General features: G+C 42.4%; 1 protein-coding gene across 1 annotated transcript; it reads left to right on the forward strand.

Moving 5' to 3' along the window:
• The first annotated feature begins 368 nt into the window (after positions 1-368).
• Positions 369-21,918, forward strand: LOC133564971 (inositol-tetrakisphosphate 1-kinase-like). Its single transcript, XM_061919477.1, has 10 exons — positions 369-626; positions 759-783; positions 1,175-1,297; positions 11,857-11,974; positions 12,050-12,151; positions 16,811-16,851; positions 16,936-17,101; positions 17,240-17,307; positions 19,074-19,236; positions 21,579-21,918. Exons 1-10 carry the CDS (start codon positions 544-546, stop codon positions 21,716-21,718), a joined length of 1,029 nt encoding a protein of 342 aa, XP_061775461.1. The 5' UTR covers positions 369-543; the 3' UTR covers positions 21,719-21,918.
• The last annotated feature ends 305 nt before the right edge of the window (positions 21,919-22,223 follow it).

A 22,223-nucleotide genomic window follows, 5' to 3' on the forward strand; every position in this document is an offset into this window, starting at 1 on the left:
GACTTTTGTTGAGAATGATTATGACTCTTTTCATAAAATTGCCAACATTTTAAGCGTTTCTTGTAAAATTGCGACTGTTATTGAGTAAAAATTCCAACTCCTATCATAATATTGCACAAATGTTCAGTTTTTCTTGCACAATTTTTACTTGCGTTGAGTAAAATCACGACTTTTATAATAATACTGCCAAAATTCTAAGTTTTTCTTGTGAAATTCCAACTCATTTTTCACAACATGCTTCATATTTGCATAGTATGTAGATATTATTAATGTGGTAAATACAAATATTTACATATCTAGAAAGGGTGGTCCTAAAGAGGTAGGCATTTTTCGGACGTCTCAAGAAGGGAACAATTACAGGAATGTGTGTGTGTGTGTGTGTGTGTGTGTGTGTGTGTGTGTGTGTGTGTGTGTGTGTGTGTGTGTGTGTGTGTGTGTGTGTGTGTGTGTGTGTGTGTGTGTGTGTGTGTGTGTGTGTGTGTGTGTGTGTGTGGCTGAATAAGAGCATGGACATGTCAGTGAGCCACAAGTGAGCAAAGCCAAATGTCGCGCCGCAGAGTTGGCTTCTATCTGAGCGATAAGAAACGCCGAAGAATGAATCTGGACGCCTTTGCGGAGCTTTGTGCGTAAGTTTGATAACAATATTTTCCTTTTTGTTTTACTTGGGTCAGGTCAGGTGTCTGTCTTCTAACAATACATGCAATAAGCGATGTTAAAACTAGAATAGAACATGAACCAACATATTATTTTCTATTTAGGGGCCATGGAGTGGAGGTGGTGGAGGTAAAATGTCTTGTTTTGTACTACTTTGTATGTTTTCTTTCATGTCTAGGTATGTTTTTGCATGAGGAGATTTTCTGATAAAAGACGCAGAGACTGACTCTCCCTCCCCCGTGTTAGTACAAATAGTTTAGCCCAGTGCCACAGGTGTCATACACATATGTGCACAACTTTAGTAATCCATGTCACAGCCACCTGCAGCTCTCCCACAACCTCCATTCAAAAAAAGGCCTTTGTGGTTTTCTTCCTAAAAAAAACATGGCAAAAATGGATGTTCAGTAGGCAATCAGATGTTTTATGACAAATTAGGAATTCCCCATTCTGAAAAGGACGCCGCCGGGATGAGGGGGGGAAAAAATGGGTTGTTTATTTATTAGTTTTTGTCCTGTTGCAGATTGATCTTACTCAGCCACTGGGCCCCCAGGGACCCTTCCATGTCATTGTTCACAAGCTGTCTGATGTCATCGTGGAGGCGGAGCACGACAGCCAATCTCAGGAGCTCCTGGACAACTTTCAGGTGGACCTACCTGTGCAACCGGGTCTTTTTGTTATACAAACCTGACCCTCAACCAACAACTGTTTTATTTTTTTTAAGTGGTTGTAATCTGGTGAAGTAATTTTCCGCAGTTCCAGCCCTAACAGATACATTGTAAAGATTAAACAATATTTATTAATGAAGGTCAGGGGTCGGCAACCCAATATGTTGAAAGAAACATACAAAAAACTAATTTGTCTGGAGCCGCAAAAACTTAAAAGCCTGATGTAACGGTAATTGTTATGTTTGCAAGGGGAGATGACGGCAAACGGACACCAGGTGGGAGTTATGTCCAAAGATTTATTTTATATGTAGTAAAAAAATATATTAAGAATAATAAACAATGCTAATGAATAAACCAAGGAAATAAAGTGTGACAAAAACTCAAGAGTGTATGGTGTAAGACTATGTGTAGAATTTAAAAGAAGTGTGTCTTACCAAAGTGTTGACGAGAGCGAAGGAACTAGGAAGTCCATGGGGCAGGCAGGATCGGGAGGTGAGAGAAAGGCGTCGAGGAATGAGTGAAACAGTCGAAAAAACCAAGAAGCGCGGGGGAAACGGGGAAGATCCGGAAGCACAAGGCGCACAGCTTGACCTAGGGATGGAACACAGGGAAGGTAAAGCTGATTATACTCCGGCGCTGGTATGCCAGGTCGTCCAGGCTTATGAAGGCAAGTCCTTCATTACGGGCAGGTGTGGTGATTGTCTGTGAATGATTGCAGCTGGCGGCTGCTGCAGGGCGGAGACGCGCGCGGCTTGTCCCTGGTTGTGCGCGCCCGTAGGCGTGTCCCGAGGTGCGCAGAGATGGATGACCGGCGTTGGCAGTAGTCTGAGCCGTAACAGTTATAATGAAGGCGACGCATTAAGTAAGTGTCTCAGAGGGTAAAATAACTCCTGGAAATTACTGGCTTAAAACTGCCAAAGGTGTGTGTCCAAGTTAGAGGAAAGGACAGGCTGTCTTCTTCTAATGGATTTATTACCATCTTTGCAAGCTGGGTAACGTTTTCTGTGGTCTGGAAAAACATGGCACACAATCAGAAATGCAGCCATTGTTACATACATATAATGTGTCATGAGACATGCAAACATAAATTAAATACACAGAGGACATACGTAAAGGAAATCAAATGAACTCAAATATACCTACAAAGGAGGCATAATGATGCAATATGTACACACAGCTAGCCTAAATGGCATGTTAGCATGGATTATTAGCACTCAGCGCAAGTCAATAACATCAACACAGCTTATTTTGGTGCATTCACGCAAAGCATAAAACGTTTGGTGGACAAAATGAGACACAGAAGGAGTGGCATAAAACATGTCTTTCTGTGGCAGCGACGGGTAAAGTTGTACACATAAACCCACTACGGTGCGTTCAAGAACCGCCAAAATTAGTAGGACAAAACGACGCTGGCCAAATACTGTCATCAGCGAAGCATAAACACTAACATATTGATATAAACATATTAATCAGTAGGCTTTCTAACAATTAGGAAGGTTTGTGTTATGTTTGTCCTCCTACAGAAACATTATTAAAACAACAAATACATTTCCCCCCCCATCTTTTTCCATTTTTCAAAAAGCTCCAGGGAGCCACTAGGGCGGTGCTAAAGAGCCGCATGCGGCTCGAGAGCCACGGGTTGCTGACCCCCAGTGTAGGTGAATACATTCGCTAGAGTATGCACATAAAAATTCTAAAAAATATATACATCTTAAAACATATACAGTAGCAGTGGTTCTAAAACTTTTTTCAGCAAATTCGGGAGATGGGGGGGTGAGGGGGATGGTGGTGGCGGGGGGGTGTAAATATTTTTTAGTATTTCTTATATATATATATATATATATATATATATATATATATATATATATATATATATATATATATATATATATATCCATCCATTTTCAACCGCTTATTCCCTTTTAGGGTAGCGGGGGGCGCTGGCGCCTATCTCAGCTACACATATGCATATACCATCCATCCATCCATCTTCTTCCGCTTATCCGAGATCGGGTTGCGGGGGCAGCAGCCTAAGTAGGGGAGACCAGACTTCCCTCTCCCCAGCCACTTCGTCTAGCTCTTCCCGGGGGTTCCCGAGGCGTTCCCAGGACAACCGGGAGACATAGTCTTCCCAACGTGTCCTGGGTCTTCCCCGTGGCCTCCTACTGGTTAGACGTGCCCTAAACACCTCCCTTGGGAGGCGTTCGGGTGGCATCCTGACCAGATGCCCGAGCCACCTCATCTGGATCCTCTCGATGTGGAGGAGCAGCGGCTTTACTTTGAGCTCCTCCCGGATGACAGAGCATCTCACCCTATCTCTAAGGGAGAGCCCCGCCACCCGGCGGAGGAAACTCATTCCGGCCGCTTGTACCCGTGATCTCATCCTTTCGGTCATGACCCAAAGCTCATGAGCATAGGTGAGGATGGGAACGTAGATCGACCGGTAAATTGAGAGCTTTGCCTTCCGGCTCAGCTCCTTCTTCACCACAACGGATCGGTACAACGTCCGCATTACTGAAGACGCCGCACCGATCCGCCTGTCGATCTCACGATCCACTCTTCCCTCACTCATGATCAAGACTCCTAGGTACTTGAACTCCTCCACTTGGGGCAGGGTCTCCTCCCCAACCCGGAGATGGCACTCCACCCTTTTCCGGGCGAGAACCATGGACTCGGACTTTGAGGTGCTGATTCTCATTCCTGTCGGTTCACACTGGGCTGCGAACCTATACAGGGAGAGTGGAAGATCCCGGTCAAATAAAGCCATCAGGACCACATCATCGGCAAAAAGCAGAGACCTAATCCCGCGGCCACCAAACCGGAACCCCTCAACGCCTTGACTGCGCCTAGAAATTCTGTCCATAAAAGTTATGAACAGAATCGGTGACAAAGGACAGCCTTGGCGGAGTCCAACCCTCACTGGAAATGTGTTCGACTTACTGCCGGCAATGCGGACCAAGCTCTGACACTGATCGTACAGGGAGCGGACCGCCACAGTAAGACAGTCCGATACCCCATACTCTCTGAGCACTCCCCCCAGGACTTCCCGAAAGACACGGTCGAATGCCTTCTCCAAGTCCACAAAGCACATGTAGGCTGGTTGGGCAAACTCCCATGCACCCTCAAGAACCCTGCTGAGAGTATAGAGCTGGTCCACAGTTCCACGACTAGGACCAAAACCACACTGTTCCTCCTGAATCTGAGGTTCGACTATCCGGCGTAGCCTCCTCTCCGGTACACCTGAATAAACCTTACCGGAAAGGCTGAGGAGTGTGATCCCACCATAGTTGGAACACACCCTCCGGTCCCCCTTCTCAAAGAGAGGGACCACCACCCCGGTCTGCCAATCCAGAGGTACCGCCCTTTGATGTCCACGCGATGCTGCAGAGTCTTGTCAACCAAGACAGCCCCACAGCATCCAGAGCCTTAAGGAACTCCGGGCGGATCTCATCGTATCTATCCGTTCATTAATGAGTATATCCGTTCGGCCACCGTGTTCAATGGAGAAATCTGATCTACAAAATTTGCAGGCAGCATACCCCTTCCCCTTCGAGCTGTCCTGGATGAACGGAAATTATTGTTTCCAATCATTTTGGAACTTGCAAGCGTACTTCTTCTTCTCACTCGTCCTCGCCATGTCCCTTCGTTCTTCTGCGTCGTCTCCATTATGTTTTTGGATATAACTCCTTGCCGTAGTTTTGAAGCAATGCATGATGGGAATCGGGATGTTGTGTTAGTGTATTAACGTGCTGGCCGGAATAAACACGCTGAGAAAAAGCTTCGTGCCTGCTACTTTATGGGTTATAGATAAACCTATGGATAACGGAGTCATATATAATAGTCTCCTTTTCAGATGAGAGAGGACGCTAAAGGCAGTCGCCCCCAATATTGTTGACCGGGTGGAAATCGGGAGAAATTCGGGAGAATGGTTACCCCGGGAGATTTTCAGGAGGGGCACTAAAATCCGGGGGTCTCCCGGGAAAATCGGGAGGGTTGGCAAGTATGATGTAGCACCTCAGAAAACACTTTGCTCTCCAAGTACTACCATAAGGACCTGCATTAAAATACAGTAGCGTAGTAGGCCGAAGCATTCATTAAAAACAAGGCAGGGGTTTTATTTAATATTGCATGTTTGAATTTAGGAAAACAAAAGTGTACTTTAAACACGTGATTATTTGTCATACCACTAAATGGAGGCCGTGTACCACTATCACAGTTGGAGAATGACTGACATATATCATAGATAGTGTAAGTTCACTAAATAAAATAATGCAGTTTTCAGCGATACAGACTCGGAATGTCGATTTTGATACAGATCATCCATTAGTGATATCGACCGATACCGATCATATGTATTACCTGTAATTTTTTTAAATGTATTAATGGTAAGTACTATTGACAATTTGACAATTTTAACATAATATTCAAGCCAGTTTCTTTGTTCTCTTTTATTACATACAAGTGTTTGATTAAAACAAAGTAACTAGTGCACAATAACTAAACAAAAACTAAAACTACTCTCTACTGCTGTTTTAAATCCTTTAGTTTTTGCCAGTGTCCAGAAAATGAGTCCTTCAGTTTGTAAAAAAAATTGTGACATTAAAAATGTCTACGTAATCATTCTAGTATCGCTTATACACTGATATTAACTGGTATCGACACTACCAATGTATTTTATCATTCATCTACTTGTTGATTTGTTGTCAATTTCTGCTTACTTTCTGCATCCAGAAACACTTCTTAAAGTTTACCAAGCACTTATTTCTACTGTTGTTTCAAGGTAGCTTAACGGCTCGCTTAACGATTAGCATGCCTGCTCATGGCTTGCTTTTTCATGTTGTGCAACATGTTTAGCGTCGTCTCCCAGTTAAAAAATAATACTTGTTAATGATACTTGAAGGGGAACTGCACTTTTTATGAATATTGGCAATCATTAACAATCTTAATGTAAGACAAGAACACATATGTTTCTTTTTTATGCATTCTAACTCGTATAAAACTGTTATCAAAAGGCAGCTAACAAGGAAGGCAGTGGGAGTCGCTCTATTTTGCCTGTAAAGTGCTCTGAAAAAACCCATTATTATTATTCACCCAGTATTGTTTTATTTACACGCTGTAAGTATATATGTAATGTTGTAGCAGGTATCTTCATAATAACTAGTATTTACAAAATTTTTTCATTTTAACCATATGGCGGGGTACGGCAGATGATGGTCCTGATGGCTTCGTCTGGCCGGGATCTTCAGCTCTCATTGATCGGTTCGCAGCCGAGTGTGAAGCGACCGGGATGAGAATCACCACCTCCAAGTCCGAGTCCATGGTTAGCGCCCGGAAAAGGGTGAAGTGCCACCTCCGGGTTTGGGAGGAGACCCTACCCCAAGTGAAGGAGTTCAAGTACCTAGAGCAGGGGTGCCCATTACGTCGATCGCGAGCTACCAGTCGACCGCGGGGGGTGTGTCAGTCGATCTCCAGCCAGGCTTTTAAAAAAAATAGACCTAAAAATTAGTGATCATCAATCTTCACCAAGACGTCACTTAAATGACATTCACGGTACCGGAGGGTCTTGTGAGATGACGCTGGCTGCTGCAAGATCATTATTATGAAAATATGTCCGAGAGGAAGGCGAGAAACACTTTTTATTTCAACAGACTCTCGCGCCGTACCTTCCGTCAAAACTTTAAAGGCCGACTGCACATTTCCTATCTTCACAATAAAAGCCCTGCTTCATGCTGCCTGCGCTAACTAAATACAGAGTCTCGGAAAACTGGCGTGCACAAGCGATCCCTCAGAAAGCTGGCGTGCACATCACTTGTGCACGCCAGCTTTCCGAGACTCTTATTTTGTTAGCGCAGGCAGCATGAAGCAGGGCTTTTATTGTGAAGATAGGAAATGTGCAGTCGGCCTTTAGAATTTTGACGGAAGGGACGGCGCGAAAGTCTGTTGAAATAAAAAGTGTTTCTCGCCTTCGTCTCTGTCATTTTTTCATAATAATGAACTGGCAGCAGCCAGCGTCATCTCACAAGACCCTCGGGTGCCGTGAATGTCAATCAAGCAAGCTACGGAATTTGCCGCCAATGTTTTTCTTGTAAAGTGTATGGAAGCTGGATGAATTAGATGCCAAAAACCAACCACTTTCATGTGGTATTGTACAGAAATGACAACTTTTATCCTCCTCCATTTGAAAATGTGGGCGTTATCATCATTACTGTCTGATTCCAATCAATACAAGTCATCAGAATCAGGTAATACACCAACTTATATTCTTGTCTTTGTGAAAGAAAGACATCTATCTATATGTGTTACACATGCTTGTATTATCATTAAACACAATTAACTTGTTTACAAAAATGTCTCTTTCATAAATAAATAAATATAAATGATATATATAAATGAGGTAGATCCCCTCGAGTTGGTCAATTGAAAAGTAGCTCGCCTGCAGAAAAAGTGTGGGCACCCCTGACCTAGAGTCTTGTTCATGAGTGAGGGAAGAGTGGATCGTGAGAACGACAGGCTGATCGGTGCAGCGTCTTCAGGAACGTGGATTCTGTATCAGTCCGTTGTGGTGAAGAAGGAGCTGAGCCAGAAGGCAAAGTTCTCAATTTATCGTTAGATCTTCGTTCCCATCCTCACCTGTGGTTATGAGCTTTGGGTTATGACCGAAAAGACAAGATCACAAGCGGTACAAGCGGACGAAATCAGTTTCCTCCGCCGGGTGGCGGGTCGCTCCCTTAAAGCCGCTGCTCCTCCACATCGAGAAGAGCCAAATGAGGTGGTTCATGCATCTGGTCAGGATGTTATCCGAACGCCTCCCTAGGGAGGTGTTTAGGGCACGTCCAACCGGTAGTAGGCCACGGGGAAGACCCAGGACACATTGGGAAGACTACAAAACCTGTTTCCATTTGAGTTGGGAAATTGTGTTAAAGGTAAATAAAAACAGAATACAATGATTTGCAAATCCTTTTCAGCCCATATTCAATTGAATGCACTACAAAGACAAGATATTTGATGTTCAATCTCATAAACTTTTTTTTTTTCTGCAAATAATACTTAACTTAGAATTTCATGGCTGTGACACGTGCCAAAGTAGTTGGGAGGTGGCATGTTCACCATTGTGTTACATCACCTTTTCTTTTAACAACATTTAATAAATGTTTGGGAACTGAGGAAACTAATTGTTGAAGCTTTGAAAGTGGAATTATTTCTCATTCTTGTTTTATGTAGAGCTTCAGTCGTTCAACAGTCTGGGGTCTCCGCTGTCGTATTTTACGCTTCATAATGCGCCACACATTTTCGATGGGAAAAAGGTCTGGACTGCAGTGGGGCCAGGAAAGTACCCGCACTCTTTTTTTTATGAAGCCACACTGTTGTAACACGTGCTGAATGTGGTTTGCCTCAATCTTGCTGAAATAAGCAGGGGCGTCCATGAAAAAGACGGCGCTTAGATGGCAGACCTTGCCCCATCCTTTCTTGTGAAAGACTGAGCATTTTTTGGGAAGCTGTTTTTATGCCCAATCATGGCACCCACCTGTTTCCAATTAGCCTGCACAACTGTGGGTGTTCCAAATAAGTGTTTGATGAGCATTCCTCAACTTTATCAGTATTTATTGCCACCTTTCCCAACTTTTTTAACATGTGTTGCTGGCATCAAATTCTAAGGTTAATGATTATTTGCAACAACAAAAAAATGTTTATCAGTTTTAACATCAAATATGTTGTCTTTGAGCATATTCAACTGAATATGGGTTGAAAAGGATTTGCAAATCATTATATTCCTTTTATATTTACATCCAACACAATTTCCCAACTCATATGGAAACGAGGTTTGTAGAATGCATTAAAAAAAAAGAAAAACACATGTATTCTAGTCTTGGTCTAGTCTTACATGGGGGTTGGGAATGACAGGCAAACTTCCAAAAGAAATGCAGTTCCCCTTAAAGATGAAAAAAAAATGCAGATTAATTTTGCCGCAATCGAGGTGATCATTATAAACTTAGGGAAGCGGCTCCACACTGTGTATAGACATACACAGTAAGCTGCAAGCCGCCTCTGTCAACTGAGGGCCAAAAAAGCTGGGGTACCTATATGTTCTTTAATTAAAAAATAATAAAATCATATTTGCATCAGGGCTTCACGGTGGCAGAGGGGTTAGTGTGTCTGCCTCACAATACGAAGTTCCTGCAGTCCTGGGTTCAAATCCAGGCTCGGGATCTTTCTGTGTGGGGTTTGCATGTTCTCCCCGTGAATGCGTGGGTTCCCTCCGGGTACTCCGGCGTCCTCCCACTTCCAAAGACATGCACCTGGGGATAGGTTGATTGGCAACACTAAATTGGCCCTAGTGTGTGAATGTGAGTGTGAATGTTGTCTGTCTATCTGTGTTGGCCCTGCGATGAGGTGGCGACTTGTCCAGGGTGTACCCTGCCTTCCGCCCAATTGTAGCTGAGATAGGCACCAGCACCCCCCACGACCCCGAAAGGGAATAAGCGGTAGAAAATGGATGGATGGATATTTGCATCATAATCATTTTTGAACAAAATCCTACGTCTGCATGCGGTCTGTTCCTTATATTCAAGTATTTTAGTAAAGAAACCCCCAGAAGACAAAGACATTTCTCTTAACCTCCAAAACCAGTCACTGGATTTAGAGAAAGTAGGGGTGAGCAGAACCCATGAAGGAGCCTCATTGGCTGAGGCGATATATAGCGAAGCGCGTGCACTGTGCAAACTTGTTTTAAGTAAAGCATGGCTGCCAAACACCCACTCGGAAAGATCGCAATACCTGTGCTTGCCTTTTCAGCATGTACTGCAAAAAAAACCCATTTAAAAATGAAATAAAACATTTAATTATTGGTCCGGCATCCTGGACAAGTCTTGGACTAACTTTGTGGATATTTTCCTTCTAGACATGTCATCTAAGGTTCCTATATTTTGTGTGTATCCTTTTGCGTGGCGACATGTGTTACCCGTAGTCTGCAACTAAATACCAACTAAGGGATCCTTTGATGCAACTTCAAACTGTCAACAACCTACGCGTGTGCACCTACTGCTCTTATGCGGGGTTTAGTGCTTTTCCAGAAAAAAGCACACTAGAAGGGACTATCAGCGAGGTGCGCAGAGTGGGGCGGGGCGGGATTTGAATTCTGCCTGGTGACCATACTTGCCAACCTTGAGAACTCCGAATTCGGGAGATGGGTTTGTTGAAGGGGGGCATTGGTGGTAGCGGGGGTGTATATTGTAGCGTCCTGGTAGAGTTAGTGCTGCAAGGGATTCTGGGTATTTCTTCTGTTGTGTTTATGTTGTGTTACGGTGCGGATGTTCTCCCGAAATGTATTTGTCATTCTTGTTTGGTGTGGGTTCACAGTGTGGCGCATATTTGTAACAGCGTTAAAGTTGTTTATACAGCCACCCTCAGTGCGAACTGTATGGCTGCTGACCAAGTATGCCTTGCATTCACTTATTTGTGTGCAAAAGCCGCCTATGTTATGTGACTCGGCCAGCACGCTGTTTGTAAAGAGGAAAAGCGGACGAGACGACAGGTTGTAGAGGACGCTAAAGGCAGTGCCTTTAAGGCATGCCCTCAATAGAAATTCGGGAAAATGGTTGCCCCGGTAGATTTTCGGGAGGGGCACTGAAATTCGGGAGTCTCCCGGAAAAATCGGGAAGGTTGGCAAGTATGCTGGTGACACAAGATTCAAGTACCCCAGCCATACTTGCCAACCTTGAGACCTCCGATTTCGAGAGGTGGGGGATAGGAGGTGGGGCGGGCGGAGGCGTGGTCGGGGCGGGGGGCGTGGTTAAGAGGGGAGTAGTATAATTCACCAACGCGAGTATTTTATATATATTTCATATATATACTATATATATATATATATATATGTATGTGTGTGTGTATGAAATACTTGACTTTCAGTGAATTCTAGCTATATATGTTTATTTTACTGTATATATAAATAAAATAAATAGTTGAATTTCCGACGGCACCTATCAAATACACAGTAATAAAAACACAGTCGACAGTGTAATATATATTGGGTTGGAGTCAATAACCAGGCGACGTGATGAAGTTACGTCTCTTTACTCTGGGCAACAGATCAGACTGTATAATGCATATGTTCCTTGACTGCACTTAAATGTAGAATATATTTATATTATTCATATATTATATATTGTATATATAATATATTATATATATTATTTATTATTATCATTGTTTATTGTGAGCGAACTGTGGTGCTGAATATCCCCCAGGGATCAATAAAGTACATTCTATTCTATTCTATGTAGAGTAGATGGCAGTATTGTCCTGTTTAAGAGGGTCACAACATTGCTGAGTCTGTTCTCATGGAGCTTGAGGGGGCGTGACCTCCAGCGCCGACTGAATTTCGGGAGATTTTTGAGAGAAAATTTGTCCTGGGAGGTTTTCGGGAGAGGCGCTGAATTTCGGGAGTCTCCGGGAAAATCCGGGAGGGTTGGCAAGTATGTATGACCCCAGCTGTAAGAACGTGAAAGTGAGCTCTCCCTTTGTGTGACGTCCCATGCAGAGCTATGTGTCAGCCCACAGCAGCACAGTTCTTCTGGACCCCCTGTCTGCCATGACCCGGCTTCTAGACCGCTTCGCCTCGTACCGGATCATGAGCGAGCTGCACAATTCCCTCCGAGGTATTTCAGTAGTAATACTGCATTTGTGTACAATAAAACTTTGTGCAAAAGAGTTTTGTGTTTTCTGCGTGTCAGATTGGCGCATTTGCAGTCCTCCGTACCTCGACGTCCACAGCTCCCAAGACATGGCGTCCATTCAACAGGAAGTGACGACCCAGAACTTGAGCTTTCCTCTCAGTCAGTTTCCATGCCCTCACTTGTTATAATATTTCTGTAGCTACCATATTTTCCGGACTATAAGGCGCACTTAAAATCCTTTTTTCCCCCTCAAAACTCGACAGTGCGCCTTACCATCCGGTTTGCCTAATGTAAGGAATAATTCTGGTTTTGCTTACCGACCTCGAAAAAATTTTACTTGGTACATGGTGCAATGATAAATTTGTCCAGTAGATAGCAGTCACACATGAGAGATATGTATAGACTGCACTATGATGGCAATATGACTCAAGTAAACAACACCAACATTTTATATGTTCCATTGAAAATATAGAACATTACACACGGCGCTCAAAAATCCATCGAAATATTTTAGTATGACTTTGGTAAACTATGAAGCCGCACCGCTTGATGTGCTTTAACATACACATATTATTATGGTGTGTGTATAAGGTAAGACACATAAGCTGGCGTTTTGTTTCGCAATATTATGCAAAAGCCACATTTCTTACCTTCTGGTACCTGCTGATCTGTGTTTGGGATCTGCATAAATCCTGAAAAATTGCACGCGTCTGCCTTTCTTCTTTGTCTCTATCTTCTTGTTATGGGACATTCATCCTCCGCTGTTGCCATTTGTAATATAAAGTAGTGTGAAGTTCTTACTTATATCTGTCAGTAAACTCGCCATGAAAGCGCTAAAACATACCGGTGTAGTGAGTTTACATTATTCACCCAAGAAACTTTAGTTCTTAGAGAGTTCCGGTCCAACGTTTTTTTACGGGACACATTTCCTGTGTTGTTGTTTCCGGATGAGGAGATGCTGCTCCGTTATTGATTTAAGTAAAGTCAGAATGTCATTAAAAGAGTTAGCTCCATCTTTTGACACTTCTTCCACTCCTGTCCTTGCACGCTACACCGCTACGACAAAGATGACGGAGAAAAGACGCTGTCGAAGGTGAGCCAGGTAAATAAGACCACCCATAAAACAGCGCATCCAGAAGCGACCGTTAGAAAGCAGCTTGAAGATGATCCGTAAAACATAATCTATGCAACATTTTGACCAAAGAACCACCTTTATATGTTATGTAGACCACAATGAAGTGTTTTCAATTTAGAAAAATAATATTAATAATATGACTCCTTTAATGAGCCCTATAAGTCTTGTATATGAAAAAAGATCAGAAATAGACCATTAATCGGCAGTGCGCCTTGTAATCCGGTGCGCCCTATGGTCCGGAAAATATGATACATTAATATGACCTCCATTAGCACACCTGTCTCACAGCCATCCCTGTGACTGACTGGTAATCAGTCCTGGGTGTACCAGCTGGGGTAGGCTGCGGCTCAGCGATACCATAATTAACCCATTGGGAATACGAATTGAAATCAATAATCCTACTGATATCTGTTGTAATGTTTATGTCTCACTTTTAAAGTGTGATGCTAGGCAGAATTTTTTAGAATATGTAGTTTGTGTCCCAAGCCAAAAAAAAAGCAGATAGTAACACTCAGAATTGCAGAAAAATGTGAGCATTATATTTATATAGATAGGTAATAAAACATACTTTTTTCACCAAGTACCACCTTAGAAATCACTTGGCCCTCCACGCACCTCCATAATGGTCGACATTAAAATATATAAGTATTCGTTAAAAACTAGGTTGAGGTTTTATTTGATAATTATATTTAATATTTTTGGCCACTGTGACATTACACACAGTAAGAACAGCATCACTGTGTTTGAATATAGGAAAATAAAACACTTTAATCGAGTGATTCCTTAGTGTACCACTAGATAGAGCCACTACCACAGTTTGAGAATCATTGCAGGAGAGCGTTCCAAGACTGAATAGGGTCCGTGTACCTTCCGTTCATTCTATTTGCAATCCTGAAACGCAAATAAAAAATAAAAAAAAACAGGGCCATTTTTATCTTTTTATTATATATGGCAGATTTTAATTCGTGCTGTTTTGTTTTATGTTTTTTTTTTCCAGATAAACACAAAAATCGAATATATGTTACATATGGTTATCTGTGTGGTGACAAATTGAACCGTAAGCAGTATTTTGGATCCGCATACCTTCTGTTCATTCTATTGCAAATTCTTAAATGGGTTTCAAAAAAAAAAAAAAAATTAAAATTAGACAATTTTTTTTCTATCATTACTGGTTTGCAAAAATTATTTTTACACCCAAATAGGTGAAATTAGATCATCTCCGAAGGCACACCAGACTGTATTTCACGACACAGTGGGTGAAAAACACTGACCTATTGTATGTAAGGCTTACTTGCCAAACCTCACGATTTTTCCGGGAGACTCCTGAATTTCAGTGCCCCTCCCAAAAATCTCCCGGGGCAACCATTCTACCGATTTCCACCCGGACAACAATATCAGGGGCGTGTCTTAAAGGCACTGCCTTTAGCTGCCTTTACAACCCGTAGTCACGTCCGTTTTTTCCTTCATACAAAGCCTGTCGACCGAGTTACAAAATATACGTGGGCTTTTACAGACAGACATGAGTGAATGCTAAGCATACTTGGTCAACAGCCATGCAGATCACACTGAGGGTGGCCATGTGAACTACTTTAACAGTGTTACAAATATGCGCCACACTGTGAACCCATACCAAACAAGAATTTTAAACACATTTCGGGAGAACATCCGCACCGTAACACAACATAAACACAACAGAACAAATACTAGGGCTGCGAATCTTTGGGTGTCCCACGATTCGATTCAAAATCGTTTATTTTTTTTTCAATTCAACACGATTCTCGATTCAAAAACATTTTTTTTCCCGATTTAAAAAGATTCTGTATTCATTCAATACATAGGATTTCAGCAGGATCTACCCCAGTCTGCTGACAAGCAGAGTAGTAGATGTTTGTAAAAAGCTTTTATAATTGTAAAGGACAATGTTTTATCAACTGATTGCAATAATGTAAATTTGTTTTAACTATTAAACAAACCAAAAATATGACTTATTTTATCTTTGTGAAAATATTGGACACAGTGTGTTGTCAAGCTTATGAGATGCGATGCAAGTGTAAGCCACTGTGACACTATTGTTCTTTTTTTTATTTTTATAAATGTCTAATGATAATGTCAGTGAGGGATTTTTAATCACTGCTATGCTGAAATTATAACTAATATTGATACTGTTGTTGATAATATTCATTTTTGTTTCACTACTTTCGGTTTGTTCTGTGTCGTGTTTGTGTTTTTACTGCAGTGTTGCTGGGTCAGGTTTGGTTTTGGAATTGGATTGCATTGTTATGGTATTGCTGTGTATTGTTTTGTTGGATTGATTTATAAATATATATATATATATATATATATTTATGTATATGTATGTGTGGGAAAAATCACAAGACTACTTCATCTCCAGAGAACTGTTTCATGAGGGGTTCCCTCAATCATCAGGAGATTTTAATGGAAGCATTCACATAGAATTGTTTATATAGGGCACAGAGTAGGTGGGTACAGGCAGGCGTAGGGTGTGGTGATTGGCTCATGTGTTACCTAGGAGGTGTTTCCGTCTGTGGCGGCATGTTGAAATTATTTCACTGCGCTTGTTGAGGGATGACAGGTCTGGATGATATATAATAAACAGTTTTTCTTTTAAGCATAGGTTGCATCTTTCATTACCACTGTTGTAAGGTGTGCTGGATGCAAGAATTTGCCATGTTATTGAATGTTCAACATTTTTGTCTTTGAGGTTCCAAATGTGCTTGCTGAGTTCTGTAGAATTCTGCAAAGTCTGGTTTCTAAAGGAGGCCTTGTGATTATTCCATCTGGTTTTAAACGCTCCTTTGGTTAATCCTACGTACGTGTCGGATGTGCTAATGTCCTTGCGTGTTACCTTTCCCACACTTACATATTGCGCTCTACCACGGTATCGAGCACTTTTCTCTGGATAATCCAATCAAGACATATATATATATATATCCATCCATTTTCTACCGCTTATTCCCTTTCGGGGTCGCGGGGGGCGCTGGCGCCTATCTCAGCTACAATCGGGCGGAAGGCAGGGTACACCCTGGACAAGTCGTCACCTCATCGCAGGGCTAACACAGATAGACAGACAACATTCACACTCACATTCACACACTAGGGCCAATTTAGTGTTGCCAATCAACCTATCCCCAGGTGCATGTCTTTGGAAGTGGGAGGAAGCCGGAATACCCGGAGGGAACCCACGCATTCACGGGGAGAACATGCAAACTCCACACAGAAAGATCCCAAGCCTGGATTTGAACCCAGGACTGCAGGAACTTCGTATTGTGAGGCAGACGCACTAACCCCTCTGCCACCGTGAAGCCCTATATATATATATATATATATATATATATATACATATATATATATATATATATATATATATATGTCTTATATATATATATATATATATATATATATATATATATATATGTCTTATATATATATATATACATATATATATATATATATTTTTTTTTTTTTTTTTTTTTAATGAGAATTGATTCTGAATCGCACAACGTGACAATCGTGATTCAAATTCGAATCAATTTTTCCCCACACCCCTAACAAATACCCAGAAGCCCTTGCAGCACTAACTCTTCCTTACAATGTAAGGTCTTTATGGAAGTGACGCTTGGTGTTTTCTTGTGACTAACACAACTTCCTTGTCTGTTGGGCAGTTTGCAAAACAAGAGTTGCACATGGCTCTCTGTCCCATGAGGTAAGTGCTGTCTGTTTATTTTTCACTATCCGCCTTTCCTGCCGCGTTTGCTACTTGTCTTCGTGCGTTTGGTTTTGCGCGCAGATGTCGCTGATCTTCAGTGCGGAGAGTCTGGGGGAGATCCAGCCGCCGTGCGTGCTCCAGAGTTTTGTCAGCCACGGGGCCGTCCTGCACAAGGTGTTTGTGGTCGGGGACAGACACTTCTGCGTGGAGAGACCCTCGCTCAAGAACTTCCCCTCCGGCCCGTGTGGTCAGTCTGTAAATCCTCCACGTTTTGGATCTTTGCAGGCTATTTCAATGTTTAAGTCTTTCACATCAAGTTGTGTTTTATTGCTGTTTGCTTGTGTTACCGATGTGAAATGCAGCTGTGGTTTCTTTCTGCCTGCAGATAGAAAGACCATCTTCTTCAACAGCCATCAGGTGTCCAAACCAGAGTCAAGCTCTGACCTCACAGCTGTGAGTATTTTTGTAATGTTTTTTATGTTACTCTTCAATCAAAAGTCTGGGATTTAAACACAAAGTCGCTTTGTGCGAAGAACAAAGCGACTTTTTGTGGATGGAACACGGTTCCATTCACAAAAAGTAGCTGTCGGTGCCTCATTTGGCCTGTCTCATGTCACTGGACACCTTAAAATATACATAAAACCAAAACCAGTGATGTTCGCACGTTGTGTAAATGGTAAATTAAAACAAAATACAATGATTTGCAAATCCCTTTCAACCTATATTCAATTGAATAGACTGCAAAGACAAGATACTTACGTTTAAACTGGAAAAGTTTGTTATTTTTTAGCAAATTTTTGCTCATTTGGAATTTGATGCCTGCAAAGCTGGCACAAGTGGCAAAAAAGACTGAGAATTTTGAGGAATAGTCATCAAACACTTATTCGGAACATCCCACAGGTGAACAGCCTAATTGGGAACAGGTAGGTGTCATGATTAGGTATAAAAGCCGCATCATGAAATGCTCAGTCATTCACAAACAAGGATGGGGCGAGGGTCACCACTTGGTGAACAAATGCGTGAGCAAATTTTCGAACAGTTTAAGAACAACCTTTCTCAACCAGCTATTGCAAGGAATTTAAGGATTTCACCATCTACGGTCTGTAATATCATCAAAAGGTTCAGAGAAGCTGGAGAAATCACTGCACGTAAGTGAGGATATTACGGACCTTCGATCCCTCAGGCGGTACTGCATCAAAAACCGACATCAGTGTGTAAAGGATATCACTACATGGGATCGGGAACACTTCAGAAAACCACTGTCAGTAACTACAGTTTGTCGCTACATCTGTAAGTGCAAGTTAAAACTACTATGCAAAGCGAAAGCCATTTATCAACAACACCCAGAAACCCCGCCGGCTTCGCTGGGCCCGAGCTCATCTATGATGGACTGATGCGAAGTGGAAAGTGTTCTGTGGTCCCACAAGTCCACATTTCAAATGGTTTTTGGAAACTGTGGACGTTGTGTGTTCCGGACCAAAGAAGAAAAGAACTATACGGATTGTTATAGGCGCAAAGTTCAAAAGCCAGCAATGAAATGGTATGGAGGTGTGTTAATGCCCTAGGCATGGGTAACTTACACATCTGTGAAGGCACCGTTAATGCTGAAAGGTACATACAGGTTTTGGAGCAACATATGTTTCCATCCAAGCAACGTTATCATGGACGCCCCTGCTTATTTCAGCAAGACAATGTCAAGCCAAGTGTTACAACAGCAAGTAAAAGAGTGCGGGTCGTAGACTGGCCTGCCTGTAGTCCAGACCTGTTTCCTATTGAAAATGTATGGTGCAATATGAAGCCTAAAAGACCACAACGGAGACTCTGGACTGTTGAACAACTTAAGTACATCAAGCAAGAATGGGAAAGAATTCCACCTGAAAAGCTTCAAAAATTGGTCTCCTCGGTTCCCAAACGTTTACTGAGTGTTGTTAAAAGGAAAGGCCATGGAACACAGTGGTAAAAAATACCCCTGTTCCTACTTTTTTGAAAGGTGTTGCTGCCATTAAATTCTAAGTTAATGATTATTTGCAAAAAAACAAAAAATAGTTTCTCAGTTTGAATATTAAATATCTTGTCTTTGCAGTCCATTCAATAGAACATAAGTTGAAAAGGTTTTGCAAATCATTGTATTCTGGTTTTGTTTACAAATTAAAAAATGTGCCGACTACGCCGGTTTTGGGTTTGTAAATAAACTACATTTCTTCCTTCTGTCCTCCAAGATGGATGAGCAGATGCCGTATCTTCCTCCCCCCAGCTCGGAGGCTGTAGCCGCCCTGGTCAAAGAGCTCCGGGTCCAGCTGGGCATGGCATTGTTTGGTGTGGATGTCATCATCAACATACACACGCACACACTCACTGTCATTGACATCAACATCTTCCCAGGTATGGCTAGTAAACACACTCACACACACACACACACACACACACACACACACACACACACACACACACACACACCCTTGCTTGCGTCAGGAATTTCCCGTTGTGGACCAATACACACTACAGTACCTATGTTTGACCACTTGTCATACACACTTCACACACCAAAGTCATAAAAATGTACCTCCAGGGAACAACTTTTTTTCAATAAAATAATCCACATAGGGATATTTAGGGGGACATTTTCTATTGATTTCAATGGTTAGGGTATTGGTCCCACCAGTACATAAAAACACGTCAACACTCACAAGTGGAGGTTGAGAGCAGCGGCCGTTGCGCTGTTGTATTTTAAGGCGGACTTTGACAGTAATTGAGTCATCCAGCGGCTCAGTGTAAGCACCCTAACCTACTGGAGGAGGCAAGTACCCAAAGTGCGTGGGTCTCAGGCTCACAACATACGATCCACCCTTAACATACTTGCACGAAGGCTATCTGTAGCAGAACAACGCACCCCCCACCCCCATTGCCCCATTAAAGCCCCAAGGCGATGGTATTTTGGACGACAGAGACAGGCTTGGTCAGCATGAATTCCCAAATCTGAAAGTGAAGGTCGTTCTATCCACGAAGTTGTGGTGACGTGGTAGTTCGGCAGCTACAGGCGCGACTCAGCTGACCTATTTGGGAGTACCGCAGCCCAATTCGAATGGAAAGACTCCTAGAAAAGGTGGGTAATTCATTGGTCACCACAAAATCCCCCCGACTGGCATACTGCGGCCAGTGGGGACCTACTCATGCGGTCAAAAGACAAAAAGAAAACCAAAACTAATACCTTTCACGGTGGGAGCGTGGAATGTAAGGACCCTCATAGAAAACGACAACACAGACACAGAAAGACCACACCAACTCACTGCTCTTGAGAGTCAGGAACTGGACCACTTCAATATTGACATTGCTGCCTTCTAAGAAACAAGACTTGCCAGAGGGGAAAGTCTTGCCAAAGATGGTGTCAACTTCACCTTCTTCAGGAAAGGGAAAGATGCTGAAGATTGGCGGATCCACATTGTTGGTTTTGCAATCAAGACGTCAATCACGAATCGCTATAACCTAGTCCCAACACCTATAAGTGAACGTCTCATGACCCTTTGGGTGCCGCTCCCTAACAGCAACTACCTGATCCTGATCTCTGTGTATGCACTAACCCTTGGGTCCGAGGATGATGTGAAAGAGTCTTTCTATAATGCCCTTAACCGGACCATCCAAGCTTCTTGTGCTTAGGGATTTCAACGCCGGAGTCTGATGCGACCACAATCTCTGGGAGAGCATTCTGGGCAGGCAGGGCCTTGAATCTTGTAACTGAAACAAGCTCCTCCTCGTTGGACTACGTGCTGAAAACGAACAAAGGAAATAGTCGGCCACTCCAGACACTCCCATCAAGACTGGTTTGATCAAAACAACGCCAATAACCAACAACTGATCAATCAGAAGAGAGCTGCCCTGGCATGGGAGAACCACCCTAATCGCGCTTGCTTGCCACACTTCCAGGAAGCAAAGCACAAGTTCCAGGGAAGGCTCCGAGAAATGCGGAGCCTCTGGCGGCAAGACAAAGCAAATGAAGATTCCGCGACCAACTGAAGGCCACTCTCCTCCGCTGCAACATTGACCCAGGCACCTGGGAGACCCTTGCTGAAGACCACACCGATTGGAGGCATACTATCAAACAAACAGCAATAGTTGAGACTCAAATGATCTGTATAATGATTCCTATCGGACACGATCAATTGCCTAGTAGTAAAATAAATGATAAATGGGTTGTACTTGTATAGCGCTTTTCTACCTTCAAGGTACTCAAAGCGCTTTGACACTACTTCCACATTTACCCATTCACACATACATTCACACACTGATGGAGGGAGCTGCCATGCAAGGCGCCCATCAGGAGCAAGGGTGAAGTGTCTTGCTCAGGACACAACGGACGTGATGAGGGTGGTTCTAGGTGGGATTTGAACCAGTGACCCTCGGGTTGCGCACGGCCACTCTGCCACTGCGCCACGCCGTCCCTAGAAGTATTTCAATCCAAGATAAATGATACAGCTTAAGACATTTTGTTATATGTTCAATATAGTTTTCAAAATTAGGATAAATGATATCAGACACTGTGGTATTAATGCAATTATATTGTAATGATGGTATTACCAAATATTAACGTGGTTGATTCAGTTGGGTTATTTGAGGTTGTTCTAATCAGTGTTCCATTGTTTCTTGACACTTTGTGCTTTTCCAGCTCCCTTTAACATTTTTTATGACGATATAAAATCAGTGTCTGACACTGACTTCTCTCCTGTCAGGTTATGAGGGTGTGCCACAGTTTTTCTCCTGCCTGTTAAGCCATATCGAGTCAGTGTTGGACAAAAAAGCTTCTGATGACAAGGCAGCATCAGGACTTCCCTCCACGACTGAGGAGCAGAACACAAAACGTCCAGCATAACTTCACTAGACATTTTCCTCACATTTCATACAATCTTGAAAAAAAAAAACAGATTTAAATGACAAAAAAAATTGATTTTGATATGGAAGTATTGCTGTCAAACAATTCAACTTTTCAGTCCGATTAATCACATGGTTGCTGTGGATAAATTTTTTCAATCATCATATTTGCTTGTATCTGTAGTAGTTGTTTAATAATAAAATATGCACTTAACATGGTAATAAACACTTTGGGCCCTGAAATGTTTCATAAAAAAGGATTATTAAAGTTTTCTAATTGAATCAAGGTTTAATTTTGGAGGGGGGGGTCTTAAATTGTAAACTTCTAAATACATGCTGAATCAATCAGCCCTACCATATACATATGGTGAACTGAATATTAACCAATATTAGGATATTGTTATTATAAGAGCTAACGCAGACAACTTATTTTATTACATTACTGTGAGCTGGCAGCAAAGTCCTGCTCCTCGGCTCGTCAAAATTATTCTAGATTATGAATCATG

This window comes from Nerophis ophidion, linkage group LG13 (genome assembly GCF_033978795.1).
Source record: "Nerophis ophidion isolate RoL-2023_Sa linkage group LG13, RoL_Noph_v1.0, whole genome shotgun sequence".
In the NCBI taxonomy this organism is placed as follows: domain Eukaryota; kingdom Metazoa; phylum Chordata; class Actinopteri; order Syngnathiformes; family Syngnathidae; genus Nerophis; species Nerophis ophidion.

Bases quoted from the DNA above. Each gene is read 5' to 3' on its own strand.
- LOC133564971 (XM_061919477.1), top strand. From the start codon at position 544: ATGTCGCGCCGCAGAGTTGGCTTCTATCTGAGCGATAAGAAACGCCGA. The intron at 1,298-11,856 runs GTGGACCTACCT...CGTCCCATGCAG, and splicing joins AGCTCCTGGACAACTTTCAG to AGCTATGTGTCAGCCCACAG. The intron at 12,152-16,810 runs GTCAGTTTCCAT...TCTGTTGGGCAG, and splicing joins GAACTTGAGCTTTCCTCTCA to TTTGCAAAACAAGAGTTGCA.